Here is a 25,309-nt window from a genome sequence, read left to right on the forward strand (position 1 = left end):
GTTTATCATCATTATCGGAGTCATATCCTGACTAAAAGCAATGAACTCCTACGATTGAACAATGACCATACATTTTCTAAAGGGGCAATATCTAAGTATTGAAGAACTCAAAGTCTAAATTATATTTTATGAAAATAATCTATTGATGCTTAGATATATCCCAAAATTTCATGTCAAAAAAATCCTCCCAAATAAGTCTTCTCCTAAAAAATTGGTTGTGAGTGATCGAGGCATCCAAATCAGCAAGTTCTAAAACAATGTTGAGAGGTAAGAGAGAAGAGAAAGCAATATCAAGCTGGTTGTGAGTTATTTAGGAAGTTCAATTTGGAATCAACAATTTTTAGAGCTAAGATTGATGAAAGAGAAGAAATTCCAAATACTGAAAGAGGGAGAAAGAGAGAATTTTGAGAGCGATGTTTCAAAATCTGGATCGATGGCATATATCGTTGACTCTAAAACCATTGTCAAGTAAATAGCTTTTTTCTTCTTTTTTTTCCTGAAAGGATAACAACCGGTGAAAAGAAAAAAAAAAAATCCAGCTCGAATTATAGATGTGTACTTTTTTGCCCTTTTCCAAAACTCATCCCCACTTTATAACGGCTATTTTGGAAAGTGAGGCCGCTGAAGCGAGAGAAAGATCAAACCATTGAAGAGAGTGCATATAAGGAGAGCACCCACTCTCTCTCCATCTGGTTTCTGCCCTCTGATAACTCAATACTGTCGCTTCAAGGATGAACGCCATGAATATCTTCAAGAAGAAACCCTCGGCCAAAGGTTTTCACCGATTTTTCTCATTTTTATCCCTTTTTTCGAGTTTCTCCCTAGGGCTTCTTCTTGATTTGGATCATTTCCATGTGTTTGCTCTAACTTTTTCTTGGTTCCGTCTCTAGAATTTTCTGATGTATTTTTCTTTAAAATTTGCCCCTAGTTATTGGGTTTTTTAGTTTATTATGATATGCATTGGTTAATTATATTAAATTTTTGTTGGTTTCAGATGCTTTGAGAACAAGTAAGAGAGAGATGCAAGTTGCCACCAGAGGTATGTAAAAAAAATGAGTTTTTTTTTTTCGTAACTTTGAGCTGGGTTTTGGGAATGAGGGTTTTTTGAGGAATAAGCTTAGTAGTTTTTCAGTGTTTCTGGGAAATTAGGGTTCTCTCTCCTAGGTTGGGATCCAGGACATAGTGTTTGTCCAGGGAATTCACAGGTTTTGGAAAATCAAGGTTCTCTCCGCCAATGCTAGGTTCGGGTCTCGACACATGGTGTTCGTCCAGGGAATTCAAAGTTTACGGTTCTTCGGAACTATGGTTTTGTGGAACTAAGATTTTGTGTTTATGGTATGATTAGCAGAAAATTCAATGCTTTTTTTTTTTCACAGAACTAGGTTTATTCGCTGATTGCGTGTTTTCTATTTGGTGTCCCTTGTCTGCCCTTGTGATAGTTATGGAGGTTGGTTTGTTTCTGAGATAGATGGGTTTTTTATTATTTTACTTTTTGTATTTGTTGCTTTGTTGGTTGAACAATTGCTTGGAAGGTGGGTTGTTTGTTCACTCTAAAATGCTTGAGGATAATTCAAAGATTATCACGCACTAAAATTTCCCCACATTTTATTTCGCAATTTTTTTTTTGCCCACATTTCAATCCAGCAAAGTTATAAACCTTGATATCCTGAAATGAATTGATTTCTCGGAAGAAATGGATTGATCACCCAAATCGGAATATTTAAGAATAGGAAGAACAAGCAAAACCCAATCAGGATGTCCCATTATATATTACAATTTATATGAAAATGCACAGGGAAACATCAGTATAATAGATTTTCTGTTAAAGGTAATGCGTATTAGTCTTCTAGAGGTTCTGCACAAGCCTCAAAATGAGTTCACGAATGACTTTTTATCATGTTCTTTGATTGAAGGATAGTATATTTTGTTTGAGAAATGCTACACAAACCCCAATGATTTAGTATAATGATCTCTGCTTTTATTCTTTAAATACAATCCTGCTACAGTTTTTTGCTTTTGGAGCTTCTTTTTTGAAACTTCTGGCTTAGTTTTCTCTTATATGTAAATTTACCGCACATGCATTATTGTGTTAATCTGCAACGCTCCTATAATTGCTAGCCATTACTAAACACTCCGACCCACTCAAACTCATCTCAGTGAGCCTGTAAAATATCTGGTGGAGATAATTCTTTTAGGGGTTGTTTGGATCCCTAGAAATACATTTTCTAGAAAAATCTATTACTTGTCAAATGTATTTCTTGGAAAAAGTATTTCCAGCAAAATAGATTTCTGCAGTTTAGATGGCATATGGATGCAACCTGGAAAATCCATTTTTACTATTTGGATCATTTGGAAGAAACATTTCTCAGATGAGCATTAGTTTTGCCTGTAATTATTTTCAAACCTATTTATTAGGGTAAAATTATCATAACAAGGAAAGAGAACAGAGAGAGAACAGGGAAAGAGAGAGAGAAATTATGTGGGCCTTCTGCCCCCGATTACCTGATCAGGTGGAGAATGGGACACTATAACTGTTTATTTCTTTTTTTACTTAGAGTAATGCAGTGTTTCTCGTTCTAATTTTGCTGTATCCAGCCAGGAGAGCCTAGAGAGAGAAACTTGGTGGGGCCAAATAGCCATTTATCCAAGAGCCCGTCGAAGATGAGAGAATGCTTGTTGTGTTGTCCTCCAAAGCCACACATTCCGTTCCCCAAACCTCTCTCTAGAAACCCATCTCTCTTCCTAGGCTCTAACATATCATTTTCTCTCACCACTCAAACCAACCAATATGTTCTTTCTCTAAGTCTGAGAGAAACCCATGTTGATCTCTCTAACATAACAATGTCTCTCTCCATTTATCTACTATCTCTAATGTCCAGTCCAAGACTTCTTATTATTTGTAGAAACCAGTCAATTCATGGCTCCAACTCTGGTTATTTCCATCCCTTGCTCCATTACTTTTATATATGGAAATGTATTCATTAGAGGAAGTGGAAGAGAGATAAATTTGGGTTTTCTTCAGGGCTTGTAATTGGGGAATGGAGAGAGAAAAATTTTGGGAGGGAGGAGGGAGAGGGAGCGCAGATGGGGCTAGGGCGGCAGGAGATGGGATAGGGTCTCTAGCTTGAAGAGAGAGAGAGAGAGAGAGAGAGAGAGAACACTGAACAGGGAGGGAGAGGGAGCGCAGATGGGGCTAGGGCGGCAGGAGATGGGATAGGGTCTCTAGCTTGAAGAGAGAGAGAGAGGAGAGAGAGAGAACACTGAACAGGGGGGGGACCTCATTAAGCTCGGTTTAATATTTGTTTCAGTTCCGTAACTGGAAAAGTGGAAGGAAGTTGATTTTTTATTGGAGGGGCATGGATACAAATTTCTTTAGTTTAAGATTTAAAGTCGAGAACCCTATTTCTTCCAGAAAATAATATCTGCCTCAAATTTTGTATCCAAACAGCAGAAATGAACAATCTCCCTGGAGATCTATTCTACAAATATTTTTCCAGGGATCCAAATGGCCCCTTAATGAGATTTGATTTCTAATTATGGAAATTAGTTGACTACTTATATTTGTGATGGAATACTCATTTAATATCTCGGATGCTCCAGGAATCGAAAGAGAGATAGCAGCCTTGCAATTAGAGGTCAGTCATGGCTTACAGCTGAGATTTTGGTTATTTATTAGGCACAAAGCACCATTAATTTTCCCTGTAGTGTTTTTTACAATGTGGATTGATGACAGGAGAAAAAACTTGTTGCGGAGATTAAGAAGACAGCAAAAACAGGGAATGAGGTAAGGCAATTAAGTGGTTCTACTGGCAACTTTATTTCAAAAAAAAAGAAGGCTTGAGCTATAAACTTTGTTCATGGTGCAACTCAATTCTTTTCTTGACTGGACAGACAAGGATGTAAAATATCTTACTTTACTTGGTTGGTGTCATGTATTAAAACATGAGTGCACTTTTGGGCAACATTCAATTTTGGATGTTGGCAACAAGAATGGCTTATGGGTCTTGCCCAATATCCATATCAACTAGATGTGGGTGGCTTAAAACAAAATGGTACTAACTGCATATGTATGCTATGATTTAATGGATGGCATGCAATGGAACGACTGGTGATGATGGAGAGAAAGGTAGAGTTCACTGGAACTGGACTTAATTCCAGTGGTGGTTGCCTCTCTTTCTCCCTCACCACACTCATTTCATTGGAAGGTGATACCTCGATGGGCTTGCTTTTTCCATACTAATGTAATTCCCCTTATGCTGCATCGAGATGCTATCCCTTTGTATCTTAAAGTGTGTACATTCCCCTTAATTGTGAATCCATATGCTGGTAGTTTTGTCTGAACTATGAATTCTAGCTGGGGGCTTGGATGTTTAAAGTTTTTCATTTTTCTAAAAGTAACCTTTCTGGAAGCTTGAATGCATTATTTCTAAAAAAAATCAGACCGGATTTGGGATTTCTTGTGGTTTTATTCAAATAAAACATTCGTCTTTTCAAAGATTGAATTTCAACTGATGTTGGGAGTGACATCCAATTTTTTTTTTCTTGGCACTGGCCAAATCTGTTTGACAATTTGAAATTTTAAAACTTGGTTGTATCCACAAGTTGCTGATTTGCTGGGCCATAAATTGAGTTAACTTTTTCTGCATTGCATTCTCCAGGCTGCCACAAAAATCTTGGCTCGCCAACTTGTTAGGCTAAGGCAACAAATTGCTAATTTGCAAGGAAGCCGTGCACAAATCAAAGGTGTCGCAACCCACACACAGGTTTGAATAATCCTTTATTTCTCTTTCTTGAGGCATTTTGTTTGAACATATTTAATTCCTTGCTCAGAAACTTTTCTTTTCTCTTTTCCCATTTGCAGGCAATGTATGCCAATACTTCAGTAGCTGCTGGAATGAAAGGTGCTAGTAAAGCAATGGCAGCAATGAATAAAGTAAATCACCCCTTCTATGATATCGTCACATTTGAATTTTACCTGAATGGCATTTTAAATTTTTAAAATTATCTTCTTAATTGCAAAGCAGTTGTGGCTTGCTTCAGGGCAATTGTTTGCATTTATTAACATGACCACTCTCGAGTTTGAAAAAGTTTGTTAATTGGTTTATTTTGTTTTTCAGCAAATGGCTCCTGCAAAGCAAGCAAAAGTTTTGCAAGAATTTCAGAGACAATCAGCTCAAATGGACATGACGGTAATTTTTTAATATGAATTTTTTGTTTTAGCTTTCTGCAAAAAAATTTATGCTTGTTATTCACCTCTAGATGGTCTAGAAATGATTTACTTGTGACATCTCCAGTCCTTTCTAGATGGTCTAGAAATGATTTCCCGATACAATAGAAATTGTCCAGCAATTAGAAATTTATCATCAAGGGAGTGTCTCTCCAAACAGTTAGCTTTTTTGGTCTCTTGGGTAATCTATTTATTTGGTTAGAAGTATTATTGATCACAATATTTTCACGTTCAGACTATTAAAAAAAAAAAAAAATTGGCTTAAAAGATTGACTAAGGCCTTTCGAACAATATATTTAATTGTGGCAAGTTTTTGGCATTTGCAGTCATACCTGCATCCTTTTTAATAGAGAAAGCTATATATTGAGGTTCTCTTGTGGGTTGAAATTAATGAAAATTCCTTTGTCCTTTTTCCAGTGTAAAACTTTGTCACATCTTTTTATGAATCCTGAAAAGATTGTAAGATGAGCCATGCTCCAATGAAACTAAAAGGGAGTTTTATGGGACAATTGTAAGATGAGCCATACTTTATGGAATGAAATGTTGGGCGTTTAAGAAACAACGTATTTATAGTATTAGTGTAGCTGAGATGAGGATGTTGAGATGGATTAGTGGAAATACAAGAAAAGATAGAATTCGGAATGCATACATTTGTGACAACTTAGGGGTGGCTCCAAAGGTGATGAAATGATATAGAGTAGACTCAGGTGGGTTGGCCATATGCGGCGTAGGCCTAGTAGAACACCAGTTAGAATGGGTGATTTGGCTCAAGTGGAAGGCTCTAAAAGGGCGAGGGGAAGGCCCAAACGGACATAGACGTAAGTAGTGAGAAGAGATATAATGTCTTATAGTCTGACTGAAGGTATGACCCTTGATAGGGCAGAATAGCAGAAATGTATACAACCCCAAATAGTGGGGATAAGGCTTGGATGATGGTAATGTTCTCTGCCTCCACATCTTATGCTTCCCTTTTTCCTCTAGATATACCTAAATCGCACCTATCATAGTAATTATATCTATTCCTCAATGCAATGTGACCTTTTAGCATTTAGAAGGTCTTGTAAACACTATAACCTTTTAGATTATTTCCTAATCTTTCTCAGAAAGAATCAAAACACATAATCACTGTAAATTTATCTCACAATCTCTTTGTGTTTCATCAATGTGCTTTTGACATGTTACGTCTAACTTTTAAAAAGATTATGTTCCTCCATACTAGTGGAATGCACATGTTCTTGTTATCTAACATAGTTTTCATGCCTGAAATTCCTTTAGTTTTCCCTACGATCCAGCTCATTATTGATAGATATGCACACAAGTATACAAACAGCAGGCATTATGCCTGGGGAAACTCAAAAGCTGCAAAAGGGTACAAGAGGTTTAATTGTTTAAAGCTGCATTCAGGAACACTTCTAGAATGGATTCTGGAGTGTAGGGCATGACATAGTATTTGCAGTCCGTGCTGGGTGGTTTGCGATGCACATTCTCATTCTGGCTATAATCCAAAATGCCACCTATCAAGTGGCATTTCACATTTATTTGAGAAGGCTAGGCAACCCTTTTTTTAACTACGCGATGGTGCACAGTCAAGCTCTGCTAGTCCATTACTCCTGAAAGCAATACTGCTCCCAATTGAATCCTTAGCCTTGAGTTAATGGTACTCCAGCCTCTACTTGTTATTGTCGTAAAATTTGATCTACTTGACCTGGCTCGGAACCATATCAACTCTTGCCCAGTCTTCCTTTGTTCTTTAATTTTTTATGAAGGACAAAGACCTCTACAGTATCGACTTCACCTGGTACTATGTCAAATCCTGAGCTGAGTCCAATATTTCAACTTTACCATGTGCACATGTTGAAAGGCAATACTGACTCTACCTATCGCATGCTTCTTCCTTGTTGGAAAGTCTCTTAAGGATTTGTGGAGACTCTTATGGGATTGACTTGGTTGGGATGATGGTGAACCCTGAGCTGGGTCCGAGGTTTATATCTTATCATGTGCACAAGTTGGCAGGAAACACTTAGACCTATATCCCATGCTATTTTCTTGTTGAAAAGTCTCCAATGCGTTGTCCAGCTCTGTAGTGAGGCCACTATACCAAAACTCTCCACTCGATATCATGGTGGATGAAGTTATTTGAAAATAGATTCTGCATCAATTATGCAACTCATATAATTTATGAAATTTGGAATTTCAGAGAAGTTAGGACCCATACTGATGGCTGGCTAAGAAGAAGTCATCCTTAGTCTGTGTAGATAGCCACCATGTACCAATGAATAAAACCAACCTAGTCAAGAATATTTCCTAGATTACACAATCTCCCACAAATTCTTATTATACCTCCACTTGCTCACCTATTAGAGCAAGGGAAGATAATTTTTATTCAAACTTTTCAGTGCAGAAACAGGTAGAGCGAGAAATTCTCAAAAGGAGGAGACTGAGTCAACCATTAAGGAGTACATAGCTCTAGCGCTCAAGAGTTCCAACACTAGTTAATAATTCAATCTCCTCTACCATGGCTTCATAACAATCTGTTATAAGCAAATAGGACCCTAAAATTTTCTTGAGACCCAAGTAAGCAACATAGACCCTACCTGATGTAATTAATAAGTTCCAAAACACCCTAATTAATCCAAAAATTCTTCACTATTTTTGTGACTATACTTTAGACTAAGATTTGAGGCTGAAAATAGCAACATCATGAAAAATGCCTGGAAAATAGCCTTCTTAGAGGTTTGAAAGATATTCAAAATGCAATTTGAATTATAGAGAACCCTTATGCAGTATGTTCTTCTAATATAAGACTGGGTTTATTATTACTTTGTGGTTAGCATAAACCAAAGAGAGAAATGTTTGTGCATTTGATGATTCTTGTATTTGTTTGCAAATTTAATGTTTGTGTATTTGATGATTCTTGTAATTTGTTTGCAAATGATTGTAAGGTTAGTTCTCTTCACATCATTTGAGACTTTTGCACGTTCTTCTCCACATGAGTTCTAACATAAAATAACCTAAAAAAATAAAAATAAAAATAAAAAGAGAAAGAAAGGAGGAGGGGGGGGGAAGGGCTGAGTTTCATCATAGCAATTGACAGTAGGTGCTCTAATCTTTCTTTGCCTTAATCACAGATGCATGTCTGGGTTCCTAGGACTAGGGAATTGCAATCATATTTGGCTAAATTCTTCACCATATTTGTACATCACCAGTATCAATAAAGTTCTCAATTATGCTTTCTGTTGTAGTGTACTTTTCAATGTAAATGGTACTCTCCAAATCTATTTAAGTGTGCGAATGATTATTCTTATCCTCTTTTTCTTTGAATTCTAATGTGACTCTCCTATCATATTCTTATTTATATTCCTCAAACTTGGTTGCTGAAAAAACTTGTCTGCCTTATACTCACTCATCAAAGAAACTGATGCAATTGAAAACAAAGTTATCAACTAACAATCTGCATCTTGTCCAAGCAGAGCGAAATGATGTCAGATGCTATCGATGATGCATTAGACAAAGATGAAGCCGAGGAAGAAACTGAGGAGCTCACAAACCAGGTATTTTTCTCTCTATTTCATCTATGACTGGAGCTCGCGTATTATAAGTAATCCAAATTTATTGAATATCCCAAAACAAAGAAAAATGAAGGAAAGTAAGGCTAGCTTCTTTGCAAAACATGTGCAATTATTATGCAATTCCAATTCGGCCCTTTTCTCTGACTCCATTCTTTTGATTTGCAGGTTCTTGATGAAATAGGTGTTGATATTGCTTCTCAGGTTAGTACTCGGAACGTTATTTCACTTGTGGGCCTATTTTCAGCAAATGCATTTATGAATTATGCATATGTTTACAAAGCACTTAGATTTCATTCATATTGGATTTTGACAGTTGGACTCAGCTCCCAAGGGACGTATTGCACAGAAAAGAGCACAAGGCGTTCAGAGGTAAATGCAACTGTGATTTACCGGAATTTGTTTGCTCTGATCATTACTTGAAAGGTATAGTATACCATGATGCATATGGTATACTCAGTCATTTGGGGTCATCTTTATCCAATGAAATGATGGATGGTGATGGAGAGTGAGTTTCATCTTTATCCAATGAAATGATGGATGGTGATGGAGAGTGAGTGGAACCCACCATTGATGCTATGTAATCGTTTGGTGGGTATCTCTCTCTCCTTCACTATCCATGTTTTATGGGATACTGGTTACCTCAATGGATTATGCCACAATTTGTTGGATTACGGTATCCTTTCTCATACTATAATTTTACACCATGGTTGACCATAACTGAGTCCACCTTTAGTTAATGATTTATTATCATGAGTGCACTATTAGAGTATATATATACATTCCCATATATACATCTATAAAAGAAGTTGGCACAGTGTGTGTGTGTGTGCATATATATATATCTAAGACTACCCAGAATTTTACACTATGGTTGACCATAACTGAGTCCACCTTTAGTTAATGATTTATTATCATGAGTGCATTATTAGAGTGTATATATACATTTCCCATATATGCACATCTATAAAAGAAGTTGGTACAGTGTGTGTGTGCGCGCGCATATATATATATAACCTACCCAGACCATGTCTATGTTATTTCCCCACCCCAGAAAACTACTAGTCCTTCAGTCATTCACTGCGTTCACTTACTCCGTTCGCTATGCTAACTGCACACTCAGTTTAAAGGCTTTGCTTGTCCACCGTTCGCTACGCTCTCTCCTTCCAGTCGGTATAAAAGAAGTTGGTAGAGTGAATGAGTGTAGGGGTTCAGATTAATCCTTACATTACTGGCTTGACCTATCAGGTTGGACTATCAACATTTAACATAGCAAAAGAAAAAGCTCAATTAGTAATATGTTTTCCAAAAATATGAATGTTACTTCTTTTATCTCTAGTCTTGTTATAATTAATATGACTGCCTTCAGATTGCACATGAGTTCAAATCAGCTATTGCACTTTTCCAAAACATATTGCATAATCACTTTTGCTACTTGTTTTTAGTCAAGTCTTGCTATATGTACTATTCATGTATTTTTCTTTTCTAAGTTCTCCATGTGCTAAATTTTAGCTGATTATCTCAGATTTTGATGTTTTCTCATTGTAGTTGGTGTCAATAAATTTCTCTATAAAGCATCTCTGTGGGTTTGTGGTTACTCGACAGAGAGCATAGCATGCTTAGATAACAGAGATATATTTACTATCATGAATTCTTTGCCATTGCGTGGGTCAATGATTCATGATCATCTGGAGGACATCAGTAATTGATGCACCAACCTCTTGTTTTAGATAATGTTCATATCCCATGTTACATTTGTAGTCTTATATGTTAAGCAAGGGCTTTCCATCTCTCTCTCTCTCTCTCTCTCTCTCTCTCTCTCTCTCTCACACACACACACACACACGATCCAGAGTCACAAAACTCATTCACTTCACGACCCTAGTGATATTATCTATTGGATGGCAGTCAGAGAGTCATGGAGGCCACAATTGAGATTCTGTTTCAACTTTCAACCCAATGGATCTTGAGATTCAGTTTTCACCTACTGTGAATCATTCTTGTTGTGGTCTCATGTTCTGATTGATCGTAGAAGCCCCTTTCGGGCTGTTTTTCCCCCTCCACCGATTTATGAGTGAAAAATTGCCACCTTGGTCTGCTCCTGTATTGACGGACTTTTTGGGTCAATGAAAAACTGCAAAATGCCTGTAGCCAAAAAAAATAAAAAATAAAAACATAACACCATTGCTTTATAAAATGACCATATTACCTTCAATTAAGTTCCTTCATGTCCCCATGCCCTTTGGGTATGATCTCTCTCTCTCTCTCTCTCAAAGGTAGCTCGTACTAAAAGGAATTCTTCAGTTGTTCAATAATGGATCATACAGCTTTCAATATTTTCTGCATCAGTTCAATAATGGATCATACAGCTTTCAATATTTGCTCCTTAGTTGCTTGATCATACTGTGATTAAATGAATCATTGTTTTGTTAACAGTTCCGATGTCGACGATCTCGAGAAGAGGTTGGCGTCCCTTAGGCACATGTGACCTGTTCTTCCCCATTGATATTTGTATATGTAAATGTCTCTTTAGCAGCAGTGGTTGCTTGAAAGATCTTTTGGTTGGTCCAAGAGCATTTGTTTCCTTTGGTCCACCACAGTTTCTCTGTTAAGCAGCATGATCTCTCTCTCTCTCTCTCCAAATTTATTTTGATGATGTATCTGTGCACACACATGAAGTTGAATGATGCTTGGCTCTTGATTGCCTTCATATTCTACTTATACTAATCATGCTAGTTCCTCTCTATATCTTAATTCTTTTTTGTTGAATTTAGTGGCATAATGCTTGCTTGCTTGTTTATTATGAGATGTTCTTCATATTCTTTTTGTTCTAGTTATATTTTAGTTTTTTGGAAGTTGGAGCTTACAAGCTGAAAGAGAGAAAAAGCAATCAGGTTCATCTAGAATGGGAAATTATTCAATATTTGAAAATCAAGTGAGGAGAACACGGTCATATTCCCTGATAATTAAGGGCACTTTAAGAGATAAATTATTCAAAATTTTTGCTATTTCTTTTATTCTAATTCAAAATACTCCATCAAAATGTACATGAGCTAGAATGGTCGAAAATGGGTAAATTGCTAAAAATTGATGAGTGCCCCTGTTCGTCCATCTGATACTTGTAGCTTTGCTCCTTTTGGAGCAAATTGCACTTGCTCTGACTTAGAACCTGTTTGGATGGATTTGTTTGATCTTAGAGCTTAGGAAATGCTTTTCAATCATCAGATGAATGAACAGTAAAAGATTCAAGTTTCTAAATACTTGGATCAAACTTATCTAAAAAGTAGACGATCCATGTTTATGGAGATCTCATTTAGCAATTTTCAAGTTGATTTATCTTTACTGGCAGTGATTCGGTAGGATGGAGCTTTTCTGTTTATTTGAGTGGATCAGTAGATCATCTCGACAGTTGAGAGCAGATAAACAAATTAATCTTGGCCAGCACTCTCTCTTAATTGTAGGATGGAGCTTTTCTGTTTGTTTGAGTGGATCTGTAGATCATCTCCACAGTTGAGAGCAGATAAACAAATTTATCTCGACTAGCACTCTCTTGATTATGTTAGGCTCTCTTTTTTTGGCACCGCGTACAATAAGGCCATTTATTTTTGGGTGCGGTTTGTATAGAGCCGAGGCTCTAAACAATCAAATTAGAGCCCACCTTCAAATAGTGTAGAGAAATGTGGTTTCACTATTAAAAATCTTTAATAGCCTTAAAATATATTTTCCTCTTTAATTATTAAATTTAAAACTTAATAAATAGTGTATATAAAATCAATAAAAACTTGATTAATTTAAAAATGGAAGGTCAAAAAATGCATTACAAGATATACTATTTCCAAAACTTGAAATCCATTTTTTTTTTCAAGTCCCATGCATCTTGATACCGAGATGATTAATTTGAAGATATTTGAGAATTTTGAAGTAGACTCTAATTTGATTGTTTAGAACCTACGTGCTAATTACTTACTACTATTTAACGTGAAATTTAATAGCTTGGGTATCGTAAGTTTGAAAAAATTTCTTCCAAAATTTGAACTTGGTAGCCATCTAATTTTACATCTAATGGTCGAGATGAATGGCAATGGCATGTACTAAAGATAAACGGCCTCATTGTATACTTTTACCTTTTTTTCCTTTTTTTTTTTTGGTGAAAAGTCCCACTTTTCATTATAAACCAAAATCCATGAGAAACACAAGGTGTAAATTGCTCAAATGTACAACCATCTACTGTTCAGCCCCTTGTTATGCCGGTAAATCTATAAGCAAAGCTCTCTCTCTTATTAAATTTTAAGGTGAAATCATTCTGTCTCAAGAGTTAACAATCAAAAACAAGAAAAAGAAAAAAGAAAACAAAATTCTCAACACGTTTGAAAAGGCTCAGCGATTTAAACTAGATAGGCAAAGTCTCTCCCGCTAGACATCCAATTATGGGGTGTCATAATCCTTACACTGGTGATATATAGTCATGAGATAGGCTCCAAGGAAGACATGATTCATGCACATCAAACTATCCCTCAGAGCAATATCCAATGCAGAAATTATTTTGGGACAGGTTGTCCACCAACTTCACTAAAAATATTTGTAAATCAATCTATGATGCCTATTAAAAAAAAATGTCTCAAAGATTGAAGAACCATCCAATTTTCAGAGGGTAAAATTTAAACGTCAACTCAAAATTTTTCTTTCGTAAATGATCATCTAGTGATCTTTGGTGGTTTTCAAATTTTCACATGGAAAAAACCCTCCAAAAGAGGTCTTATAGCCGAGGGAGTGGATCTACATTATTGCTCCTGCGGGAGCATAGTATAATATAAGTGATCCTCGGTAGTAATGGTAACAATTTGCACTACGTTACAATAATTAATCTTCCAAGAAAATTGATTCTCCAAGGTTTCTTGGCAATAATCAGTTCCTCAGATTTTCTCATGAGATAGTTTCCATCTGAAAGCAACTGCCATGGCAAAATTAATGCCCACAAAGCAACAACTGCTCCAAGGCCAGTTCACCTACATGTCAGCAAGTCTGCATACATTATAAGAAATAGTATCAACATCCCATTGCAATAGCATCAAAATCCTAAGCATATGAACGTGTAATATCTACATAAACAATTGGCGTATATGCATAAACAATGCATTAGATGAAAACTTGTTAATAAGTTCATATCCTGTTTTCCAAGGATTTTAAGACCCAAAACACCCTAAATGACTGCAACTTATTTCACCTTTGGATCCATAATTTTACGGATCTGGAAATAGTGTAGATATAATGATCTTGGAAGAATCGAACTAGACTATCCCAAAAAAAAAGGATAAAAAAGGTATAACATGGACCAATTGCAAGGCTCGATGATTGATTCATTTTCTCGGATACATAATCGTCATGCTTGAAATGATGGACCTGTGAACTTTTGGAATCTTAGCCTTCTTCCAAGACGGGTTTCGGAAACGTAAATGCACTAGATAGATGCATCCCAGGATGCACACCACTTCTGAATTGCGGGGTTGCACAAAAAATATGAAACTTTGCCCAAATACATTAATTTTGTCTGGAGCACTAAAAACCCTCTAAATCCCCTCAATCCATCACCTAGAAAAATGAATGGTCCAGAGTTGGTTTTGGTCAGAAAAGATTTGCCGCAGTTTTGGAGCTCCAAGTCCTTTTTTCTGTCATAAATCTATTTTGGGGTGCCAGAATTTGGATATTCTTCAGACCTGCCTTGAGGAAAAAGCGGCATGACATCATTTCCCTCTAATAAATAACTCACTGATGAGTTAATACTCAATTTCAAATGTACAAGAGAAAAAAGTACGAATCAATTAGACCACTTGTTGCAAACCCGACTTTGGATCAATCTGCCAATTTGAATTCATATCTCCTAAAAGTTCATTTTGTTAAGGGTTTACCAGCAATATTGATTTTTTGACTTTTTGAAAAAATTAATCTTTTTTGAATCAGCAACCATTTTCACCATTTTAGAGGCACATCTTGTTCATCTAACTGTAATATACAGACCTAGTTCAACATTGATTTTGTGGGAGACCCAGCAGTCTGCAACTATGAATACAAGTACAAAAGGGACATAATGGCCATTTCAGGAAACTATATTAGAGGGCATTATCGTTGATTCCAAAAAAATTAGAAGAGGGAAGAAAATACCAACTTAGTGGTGATAGCCAACTTCTGGAAAGGGTCGACCCAGAAACATTCACTTGTGAATTGTACAACCTACACCCTCACGAACAAGTAGGCTTCAAAAAGCACATCCTCCTAAAAATCTACACGTACGGCCTACTACACCCGATTAAAACTTCAACCAATGCCTTCTATACAATCCCACTGATTTGAACCTTTTTTTCCTCCAAACTGAATTTGCAAATTTTCCTCATTTCCATCAACTCCCAAACCCATTAAAACTATTGCTCTTTCATGGGCTTTCTCGTCATCAGCCTCTGTCCCCCATAGATTTTTTATTGGATTTTTCTTTAAAGAGATTTTAAAGTTTTCTACAATGGTTTCACACAAAGATCAAGGCGATCTTGATTCAAACAAAAACAGAGATTTCATAGTGAAAGTAAAAGAACTTACAGATTCGTGCCTTTGTCCCCTATAACTCAGGCCTCAGATATTTGCTCTAGCTGTGTTCACAGAAAAGAGAGAGAGAGAGAGAGAGAGATTAACCCTTGTTTGTTGGCAGCACCAACGAACATATCAGTGAGGTTGCAGGTGGAGATGGCATGAGAAGCGCTGGTTGAGTAAGAGAAAGTCAGTGAGAGAATGGGAGAGCCAAGCTTCAGTGATTTTGGGGGTTGATGTTTTTTTGGTTTGGGGGGTGGGGGGAAGAGAGGGAGGTAAGGAAATTTATAACGTCCTATATTTTAGGTGGATGAAATAATTATTTAATGTAACATTAAAAAAAAACCATGTGGGGGGCAGGGAGGGGGGGAGAGAGAAAGAGAAAGAAAGAGAGAGCGCTAAGAGCACAGAAAAATGACAATCCTCCATAGTCTACTCTCCCAGTTCACATCTGCAGAAGGAGCTAAGCATCTTTCCTGCAAAATTAACACAAGTATGCTCGCTTCAATACGTTTCGAATCTCAAAAGGAAGAGAAGCTGGTAATTGGTTATGTTCCAAATAAAACAAAACCATAATGCTTCTTGGCATTAGTAATGGGAACAGCACTAGCAGTCCGATCAAACATCCAAGTTGAGAACTATTGTGTGTGCAATTTTGTTGCTGGTATGCATGAGCAGTAATGACCCCAAAAAATAAATGGCCCACAATATGTTTTCAGAATTTTCCTTTTCTATCATAATATTTTCTCCATGTGCTCTGGGATGGGTGACAACGGAGGGTGGCAACCAGTAATTATGTTGTTTGTGCCAATTGTAAGCTCTAGAGCTAAATATGTAGAAGCCCACAACATGCTAAATACATGGCTAAAAAGGCCAAACCAATCTGTTCTGCCTCCACCTTATGGGTAGTTCTAATCCCTCAACTCTCTTCAACTCTTTACACATCACATGGAATTTCTATAAAAGGAAAGGAAACCCCGACGCCAAAGGACAGCTCCTTGTAAGGATTTGATTCGTCACATCCTACTAAGCAAGAGCTCCCTCTCTTAGGCGAGTGGGGACTCCTCATACATGCTTCTGAAGCAACTAATGCAACTACAGGTTTATAAAAATATCTGACCAAGAAACACTCTTATCAATCCAAGTCAAAACCAGCCTATCCACCACTTTACACTTGAAATAAAACTACTCTTAAGCATCATTATTAGGCAGACCAACTCAGCAACCTCTCCTTCCATTAAATCCTTGAAACAGTTCTAACCTTGAACATCATGCCCCTCTACTCCTGTCTCTCATAACTATCAACAACACAAACCTCCCTTGACCACAAGGAGACGGAGCTAACACAAAAATCTGGGATGTAAAGGTACATCACCATAACACAGGCCTGAAACCGAACTTGCCATCTTCTCTATCTCGAATCTAGATTTTCTGGACCCAACCCAAACTATTTCCCTCCAAAACTAAGGGTCCTCCAAAACTAAAGAGCCGTTTGGGTACCTGGAAATCTATTACGTGACAATAGATTACAAAGAAATATGACCTTTCTACTGTTTGAGTATACTTAATCGTCAGGAAATGGAAAGAGATTACGTCAGATTTCCCCAAAAATCAAGAAATCCATTACGCACGGTGATAGGTGATAAATCTATTAATATTCGTTTTTGCCTACCCTATCCCTGATTAAAAAATCTTCTAAGCCCTCTCTCGTCATAGTCATAATAACTAGCTCGTCCCCTTATCTTAAGGCATCAGCTGTCATATAAAACAAAAATAATAAAAACAAAAATCAGTAATCAATGATAAATTACACAACACAATCATAATAAAAAATTTCACACAACATAATGTGATCCCTCCTTTTTTTAAGCTCGTCCCCTCATCTGAAAGCATTAGTATCATATAAAAACAAAAATAATAAAAATAAAAATCAGTAATCAATGATAAATAACACAACACAATCATGATAAAAAATTTCATCTTTAGTCTCCTCCAATACCTCAAAATTTTATACTGCAATTACCAAACCTTCTAGTTTACTAATCAAACTTCTTCCCATTTTTTAACTTGTACCCTACAGATTTTGAATTTACTAACATAAATTTATTCTTTATTTGAAATTATATAAGGGACACTTGAAAGATTTCTATAAAAAATAAATAAAAATAAGGCTTATCATAATAAAATCATGTTATTCCAAACATATTGTGCCAATGACTTATCATGTTGAAACCAATGTCATGTTAGAAAACATGTGATTGCGTATAAGTGCCAAAGGCACTTAAAATAAGTAAGAAATAGTGTCATGACTGTAAAATGGTACAAGTTATTATTAGAAAATCTTTTTGGAATGGTGATAATGTTATTATTAGAAATCTTTTTGGAATGGTGCGATGATGATTTTAATTCAGTATTTAGTGGAATTTTGTCACAAAAAAGAAGGAAATAATAATTCTGCATTTTAGTGGAATTTTGTGACAAAAAAGAAAGAAAAGATAGTTTATAGGCACGTGCTGGTAAAATGTTGGTAATGCATTTCCTATATTTCTTCCAGACATAGCCAAACAATAACAATGTATTTCCCAGGTTGCATCTAAATACTACCCAAACAGTAACAATCCATTTACATGTAATGTATTACGCAGTAATGTATTACGCAATAATGTATTACGCCAGTAATATATTTCACAGACAATATATTTTCAAGTATCCAAACGGCCCCTAAGAGAAACTATATGGCCTCACCCCCCCACCATTGACACCAAAGTTCAAAAAGCCAGATTCAGCTGCCTGCCCAGGTACCTGGGCGGACGTAGAGTGTGTATTTTTTTCTTTTCTTTCTTTTTTTTTTTTTGGGGGGGGTGAGAGAGAAAGCCATGAGAGAGACTGTGCCATAAATGTGGCAAGAGAGAGTGCAATAAATGCGATGGAGAGAGATTGCAATAAAATAAATGTGAGACAAAAAGAGAAGCATGTTTGTATGATGGTGTATGATGGGGGGGGGAGAGAGCCAAAAAAATTGATGGAGTGACATTGTGCCAAAAATGTAATGGGGAGAGAGAGTGCAATAAATGTAATGGGAAGAGAGAAAGTGCCATAAATGTGATGGAGAGATGGAGTGCAATGAAGAGAGTGCATAAATGCAACAGAGAGAGAGCAATAGATGCTATGGCCTTTTCTCTCTCCTATTGTTCCGTTTTTTCCCCTTGGCATTACAAGCCAAGGCACCCGTGCCTAGGGAGATCTGGGCGCTTAGGCGGGCACCCAGGTACACGCATGGCTAAGGGTCCCTTCACTTTGGAAGGATGCCTGAACCGCCTAGGCGGCCAGGTGGCTGAATTTTTCATCACTGGTTGACACAAAAGTGCCCTCCAGCCATTCTCCCCATCACCTAATGTCTACCATGCCCCTCCATCTTACAAGCTTGAATTCTGTCCTACAATCAACAACCCTTGCTCCTAACAACCTACAAGCTTCCAAAAGTGCCCACCTCACACCCCAATCCACCTTAGTTAACCATGCAAATGTCAACATCCTCGTGTAATTTGCCCGGACAGCATGAACTTGCATCCCCAATTTGGCTTCACATCAGTTTCCCACATTGTTAAAGGGAAAAATTAGACACACTTGACTAGTCAAATTTCAATATGTAAACAATGCTTTAGAGATTAATGCGAAGGAATGAACTTTTCATGGCAAACATATTGAAAGTTGAAGGGAACTATCACCCATCAACATCAAACTAAACCATAATCTACAAGGAATAGTTTTTTACTGAAAATATATCAAAAGCGAAGAGAAGTTCATAAACATACTTCCTCTTTCTCCGATCCCCACTGCTATTTCTCATATCTGGTTTTGGGAGAGTGGATCCTATTGATGAAGTCATCTGCATGGGGGAAGGTATTGGGGCATTAGCAGCTGTAGATGGGGCGGGGGCAGGAGGTGGGGGTGGAACTGGTTGAGCGGGAGGTTCAGGAAGAGGGCGTGGCAAGATGTGCTTTAACCGATTGTTTCTGTAATTCTTCCAGAAAAAGAACTGCTGCCTATGAGCTATTTCCTGAGCACATCGAGAACAACAGACCCTTAGTTCAAGCTCTGAGTACAGATCACAACTTTAGAGTATAGAGAAACCCCGATATTATGAGTAATGCAATGGGTTTGAAGTTTCTCAAAGCAACAACATGCAAGGTAGAAAATCTTTCCATTTTATTTCTGAGTACTATTCCATAACAAATTATGCAAAACCCAATCTGCCATGTGAAGGAAACCATACGGAATTTAATACCAGATTTTTTTTGCTGATTAATTTTTTGATGCTCATTTTTAAATAACTTTGAATTATTGACAACCACAAATGTATCATTGAAATAGATCATAAATTTGGACAATCACTAAAAGAAATGTTTAAAATGAACTTTATGAATAGTTTAAGACAAAGGATCCCTCACTCTAGATTAAATTATCCAATTCTTTCAATCCTGTTTTTTTGTTTATTAGTACAGGCCTCATTTTGCCTGCATTGTTTTTTTTTTTTTTTTTTTTTGGAGAAAAGTTAACTTTCATTTTGCCTGCATTGTTTGAATGCAATATGATGTATTTCATCTTAACAGACTGTTAATTATAGAAAGAAAGCAGCCCAACCTGATTCAAGAAAGAAGGGTAAAGCTTATACTATGAAAGTATGAATATGAAAAAAAACCAGTTGTCAACCAGGGTATTTTAAGCTGCTCATTGCTCGTAAGTTTTAGGGATCTTCCAGACTCATTACTAATACCAGAAAAAAAATTCAATACTTGCAAATGAGGATATTCATTTAGAATTTGGAGAAGATAACCTTGTTGCCTGGATGGGCCATTGCATTGCGGAAGTTGGCATTTTGAAGAAGTTCAAGAAAGAACAAGCTGTGTGGGTACCTGCAAAGATCAGAAAAATTTAGGTCTAGAGAGAACAAGTATTTACATGGACAACATCAAAACATGATCCCCAATATCATGGCCTCCATAGAAGTGGAAGATGTCAACAAACTTCCATAGGAAAAGCATGACTCAAGTTGCTTACATAATAAACTTTATATACTCTGGTTGTTGCCAATACTGAAGGTACTTCAAGTAACCGACAAAGGCTTCATCTTCAAAATACCGGTTCTGAGCCAAATCTGCAAATGAAAAAAAAGTATATACATACTATAATTTTTTTCATGAGCAATATCTATCCATAAAAATACTAAGAAGTTAACCATACACATATTAGAGTATATAAACAAGTAAAGGTCATCAAGAAGCAAAATAAGTAAAGATTATGCAGATTCAGCTTCACATCCTTCGCCATAAGTATCGTCCCTTAACAGTTATTCATCTATTTTATTGTTCATACTTAATGTAAATTTCTACAATCAATTTAGGTTAGTTGACGTAAAACAGATTTGTTTCTGTCTTTTGTTGAATCATTTTCAAGGTTTGATAGATAATTTGAATTTACAATCAATTTAGGTTAGCCTGAAGGCTTTATGTACTTTTATCATGGACCTTTGACTTTTATATCACAATTGGATCATGCATTTTACTGTACTAGCAAAATACACATCCTCCACACATGTGTTAGAACTATGGTTTGGACACATAACCAGTTTTACTCTTTTGTTGTTCTAAATGCAACTAGTGTTATATGTAACTTTTGATCGTCACAAATGTGTCAAGCTTCTTGTTGTCACATTTATAAACAAGATTTGAATAACTCAAAAAAAGATGCTGTAACATATTATAAAACTTAGGGAATTCTCATCAAATTCTAAGGACAATAATTCAATAGAGATCAAGAAAAGAAGGACTTTTTTTTGTTCATCTCTATCTTCCTAACATCAAAAGATTAACAATACTGCAGTGTCTTTGGCTAAAACTCAAAAAAGGTAAGCAAGCTATCTCAAAGAAAAATAATAATCAAGATTTGAATAACTCCAAAAACGATGATACGGTAATAAATCAATTATGTTGAAGAACAAAAGGAATTTTTTTGTTTGATCTCTTTGTTTCTAATCACAAAAGTTTTAACAATGCCTCAATAAAGGTTAAGCAAACTATCTCAAGGAAAATAAAAGCATGCACAAGAAAGGAATTGGTCATAACATCATAGTCATAATCTTTAAGGTATAATACTATATGGGTCCCCCATTTCATTCATTTCCATATAGCATAAACTGGTCATTTTTGGCACACTACGTACACACATAGGCACCGATGGAATGAAAAATGCATTTTAAGGAAATGACAAATTAATTGAGTAAAACAATTTTAAAAAAGGCTCTTTAATAAATTAAGTAATCAACCTTATAAATCAACCTTAGTTAACCTTAAGTTTGAGCCTGGTTAGCCAAACAACCTTACTAAATAGAAGAAATCTCATGTGAAACGGCTCTATAAGAAATTAAGTCAAAATGTTATTGCTTAGTCAAAAGGTATTAGAAGAGATGATAATAATTCCCATTTGTATTATAAAACTCTTAATTTAATAACAATAAGTAATATGTGATTGAAATTGAAATCATTGAACAAAAAAAGGGATTGACAGTATGGTAAGTGTTAAAACAAAAGATCAAAGTGATGCCCTCATTTTCAAAAAGAAAATTGAGAACTCGAATTACAAACAAATTCATATATAGAAACCCTAAAGGAGAAACCCATGAAAAGTGAAGCCCATAATTTCAAAAAGAATCAGAAAAATTGAAAATCTGAAATTTAGAGTGAAACCCCTAAAACTTTGACCGTGTATGTAAACAACCTACTTTACGATGAGCAAATTTACACAAACCCTAAAAGAGTACTCGTTGAATGAGTCCAAATTGTTTTTAATATAAAGCTTTGGGAATTAAAATTTTCAAAGTGAATTCCCTAATTTAAGAAAGCAAATTGAAAAATCACATTAAAAAATTTGGAAATAAAAATTTCAAAGTGAATTTCCCTATTTAAGAAAGCAAATTGAAAAATCACATTAAAAAAAGGTTGTAGAAACCCTAAAAAGTGAACCCCTACATTAAGTCTAAAATATTTCATTTTTATGCTTTGATAATTAGCATGTGGTTAAAGAAATTTAAAATTTGAATTCTTCAATTTTAAAAAGAAATTTAAAAATGTAATTTAAGAAAATTAAATACAAAACGCTACTATAAAATCTATAAAAAGAAAAACTCTAGTCTATTGAAAACCCTGATTATGAAAAGCCAGCAATATTATAAAAATCTGTAGAAATTTTACTTTATCATAAACAATGTAAATGATTCAAAACAAAAACCCTGTCATAAGAGAAAATGTAGAATCCTAAAAAGAGAACCCCTAGAAAAGTGAATCCCTTAATGTCAAAAAGATTATTGAGAATCATGTATTTAAAGTGCAACCCATGAAGTTTTGATCATAAAATTCATAGAAATTTAAAAATTGAGAACATGAGGCCCTTAATTTCAGAAAAATTGATAACCTCAATTCTAATAGAGCTATATAGTGGTCAATTATTACTAGAATGTGACAGTAATGGATCCTTTATTTTGGCCCAAGAAAAGAGGTTGCAGTACTTCCTGCAATCTATACTTTTAAATGAAGAACAGCCAATAGATTCACCAAAAGGAGATCATTAAATCTACAATGTTCACGACCTACACTGTATATATTAAGATTAGAGTAATAATAAATAATGGAAAACTTACAGTGGATATAGGTAGGATTGGCTAGACATTGAACAAACTCCAACTCAAGCAAAAAGCGTTGGCGCCCATCGTCAGGGTCCTTGTACAAATCCTTCGGTCTTCATGAAAAAGAAAGAGAAATGAGTTACAATTAGGATACCGTGTAAAACCTCTCATAAACCTCAATTCTAGTTGGCCCATATGATTCCAAGACTCAGAGCTCAACCTCGTCACACTCATTGAGGGATCCAGGGCCATGATTTCCTTATGGACACTCTCCTGCAAGGAGTACTTTGGTTTTTAACCTCAGACCTTGCGAGCTGCTGAAGCGCAATCATATGGGCCAAACCCATAAAGATTGGCATATACTCAACTTGGATACATCCCTGAGCAGTACCATATCAAATAAACTTCGACAGGTGCTCTCTGGATGACTCGGAACCATCTAGAGTCAGCAGGGTTTTAAGAGATCGACTCGGCAACTTCAGTCCCAGTTACTCCGATCCACTGGTGTTGGGGACACAACATTGTCCAAGACCCAAGCTCTCCTCAGGAGTCTCAAGCTATTCGATCACAGTTGGGCCGGCACTTGCTCACTGAAGGAGACTCTCAATATTATTGGATGGGCCAACACAAGGGCTCCCTGCACATGGAGACGGGCACATCACTTTAAGGAGAATTTTCACCTTTTCTCCTTTCGAGTCTCCTTAAACCATGCCCAAAAAGAGGCTAGCAGCCAATGAAAAATCGGGTTCACACTGCTGTCCTCTTATGATAAGAGATCCCATTTTCTTGGTTCTTGTATAAAATTCATTCGTGACAGAATTTTCCTTCTGGTCATATTTTGTATCAACTTCTTTCACCCATACATGTATAAATATTTTGTTCTAAAAAAATAAATTGGAAAAAATAAAGTCCAGGATAACAGGTTCACAGTTCAAAAGTTGGGAATCAATGACAGCTAAGGTGTTCAATTAAATTCGGGCCTTCGATTCAAAATTGGAACCGAGTTCCGTATTGGTTGTACTAATTCAACCTTTCAAAGTTCAATAAAAATAGGTTCAATTTTCAAGATAAACTACTTCAGACATAATAGAATGATACAATATGTTTGAATGGATGTTCGATAGTATATGCTTCCAACACATATGTTAGAAAGGAGACAATACATCTGAAAAGGTAAATAAGTTTCTGGACTCAAACTCATTTGAATAATTCTGCATAGAGAAAATCTTATCTTCGTATGATGCATCCAGAGCTTAAAATAGAAGAATGTTAACCCTGCACGGGAATCCTAAAACAAAAAATTTCTATTGCCATATTCGCATAATGAAATTACGCATCCATTGCTGACCGTACAAAATTTTCCAACAAATTACTCGTCATGATCGTGGTAAGAACTAGCAAGCATAAATTTTCAGTCATGGAAAAAGTGAGATTGAAGAAAGACACTAGAAAACTCCAGGGCATTAAAGTATATCGACAATTCACAATGGTATTCCAACCACACTGAGTTCCATAGATCAAGATTAACTTTCAGACAAATTAATCTCATGTGGGTGAACAAAATCATCCTATGAATGCAATGAACCGAAATGCAAATCACATAATATCAAAACAAAATACTTCTCGAGAAGACTGAGAACCATACCCAGCTGACATTTTCACAGATTATTTCCTTGAAATCCTTGATAAAATCAACCCTAGGAAGATACAGAGGCAATTAGAAAAACTAAAAATGTCTAAAAAGCTACAAACAGATAGGCATAAACCCTTAAAAAAAAGGAAAATTTTGTCATTGAAGACCATAAAAGAGAAAAGAACAACTAGAGCAATAGAACCCTAATAGGGAAATGAAAGCACGAGATTTCGATTACAAAAGCAAGAAAGAGACAACGCGGAGTTAAGAGAAAATAGAACAACCATACTGAAGCAGAAATCCCAGTTACCTCTCAGAGAAGGAAAGCTAGGTCGTTAATGGAACTCCCGTGCAAAGTGTTTAAGGAAGTACACGGCCGCTTATTATAGGGGCTGAAAACGGGGTTTTATGATATGATGCCAAAGGACTGTATACTCCCGCTGGAGTATTACTGTCCATTTATTCCCCTGAGCAAAATCAAATATAGGAGTGACTTTAGGACCCTTAATTTTGTGGACGTAACCTTATCAACCTATAGACTAACTTCCAAAGAAAAAAAGATATCCAAGTTAAACTCTCTATGTATTTAAAAAAAATCGTATCGAGATTGAACAGAGTCTGCCCAA

At 36.1% G+C, this 25,309-nt stretch overlaps 2 protein-coding genes across 17 annotated transcripts; one reads left to right on the forward strand and one right to left on the reverse strand.

The window, feature by feature from the left end:
* The first annotated feature begins 620 nt into the window (after positions 1-620).
* On the forward strand, positions 621-11,539 carry LOC18427281 (vacuolar protein sorting-associated protein 2 homolog 2). Its single transcript, XM_006836334.4, has 11 exons — positions 621-774; positions 995-1,039; positions 3,601-3,635; positions 3,734-3,784; positions 4,659-4,763; positions 4,862-4,933; positions 5,118-5,189; positions 8,698-8,778; positions 8,962-8,997; positions 9,110-9,165; positions 11,230-11,539. Exons 1-11 carry the CDS (start codon positions 732-734, stop codon positions 11,279-11,281), a joined length of 648 nt encoding a protein of 215 aa, XP_006836397.2. The 5' UTR covers positions 621-731; the 3' UTR covers positions 11,282-11,539.
* Positions 11,540-13,450: 1,911 nt separating this feature from the next.
* MED31 (SOH1 family protein) lies at positions 13,451-25,036 on the reverse strand. 16 transcript variants are annotated; one of them, XR_016048756.1, is made up of 9 exons: positions 24,994-25,036; positions 24,696-24,747; positions 23,442-23,687; positions 23,066-23,163; positions 20,431-20,527; positions 20,207-20,285; positions 19,185-19,429; positions 15,382-15,845; positions 13,451-13,815 (listed from the first exon to the last, which is right to left on the reverse strand). XR_016048756.1 is itself a non-coding variant. In XM_088857219.1 (8 exons), coding segments are annotated over exons 5-8 (342 nt in total). In that variant the 5' UTR covers positions 20,433-20,527; positions 23,066-23,163; positions 23,442-23,687; positions 24,696-24,747; positions 24,994-25,036; the 3' UTR covers positions 13,451-13,799. The 16 variants fall into 16 exon arrangements, 8 of the variants coding, with proteins under 8 accessions (XP_088713345.1, XP_020518659.1, XP_011620792.1 ...); XR_002279798.2 differs by having other exon boundaries at positions 23,419-23,687; XR_016048752.1 differs by having other exon boundaries at positions 23,271-23,687.
* Positions 25,037-25,309: the final 273 nt, after the last annotated feature.

Source organism: Amborella trichopoda, chromosome 2 (assembly GCF_054954075.1).
Source record: "Amborella trichopoda isolate Santa Cruz 75 chromosome 2, AtrichopodaSantaCruz75HAP2 v2.0, whole genome shotgun sequence".
NCBI lineage: Eukaryota > Viridiplantae > Streptophyta > Magnoliopsida > Amborellales > Amborellaceae > Amborella > Amborella trichopoda.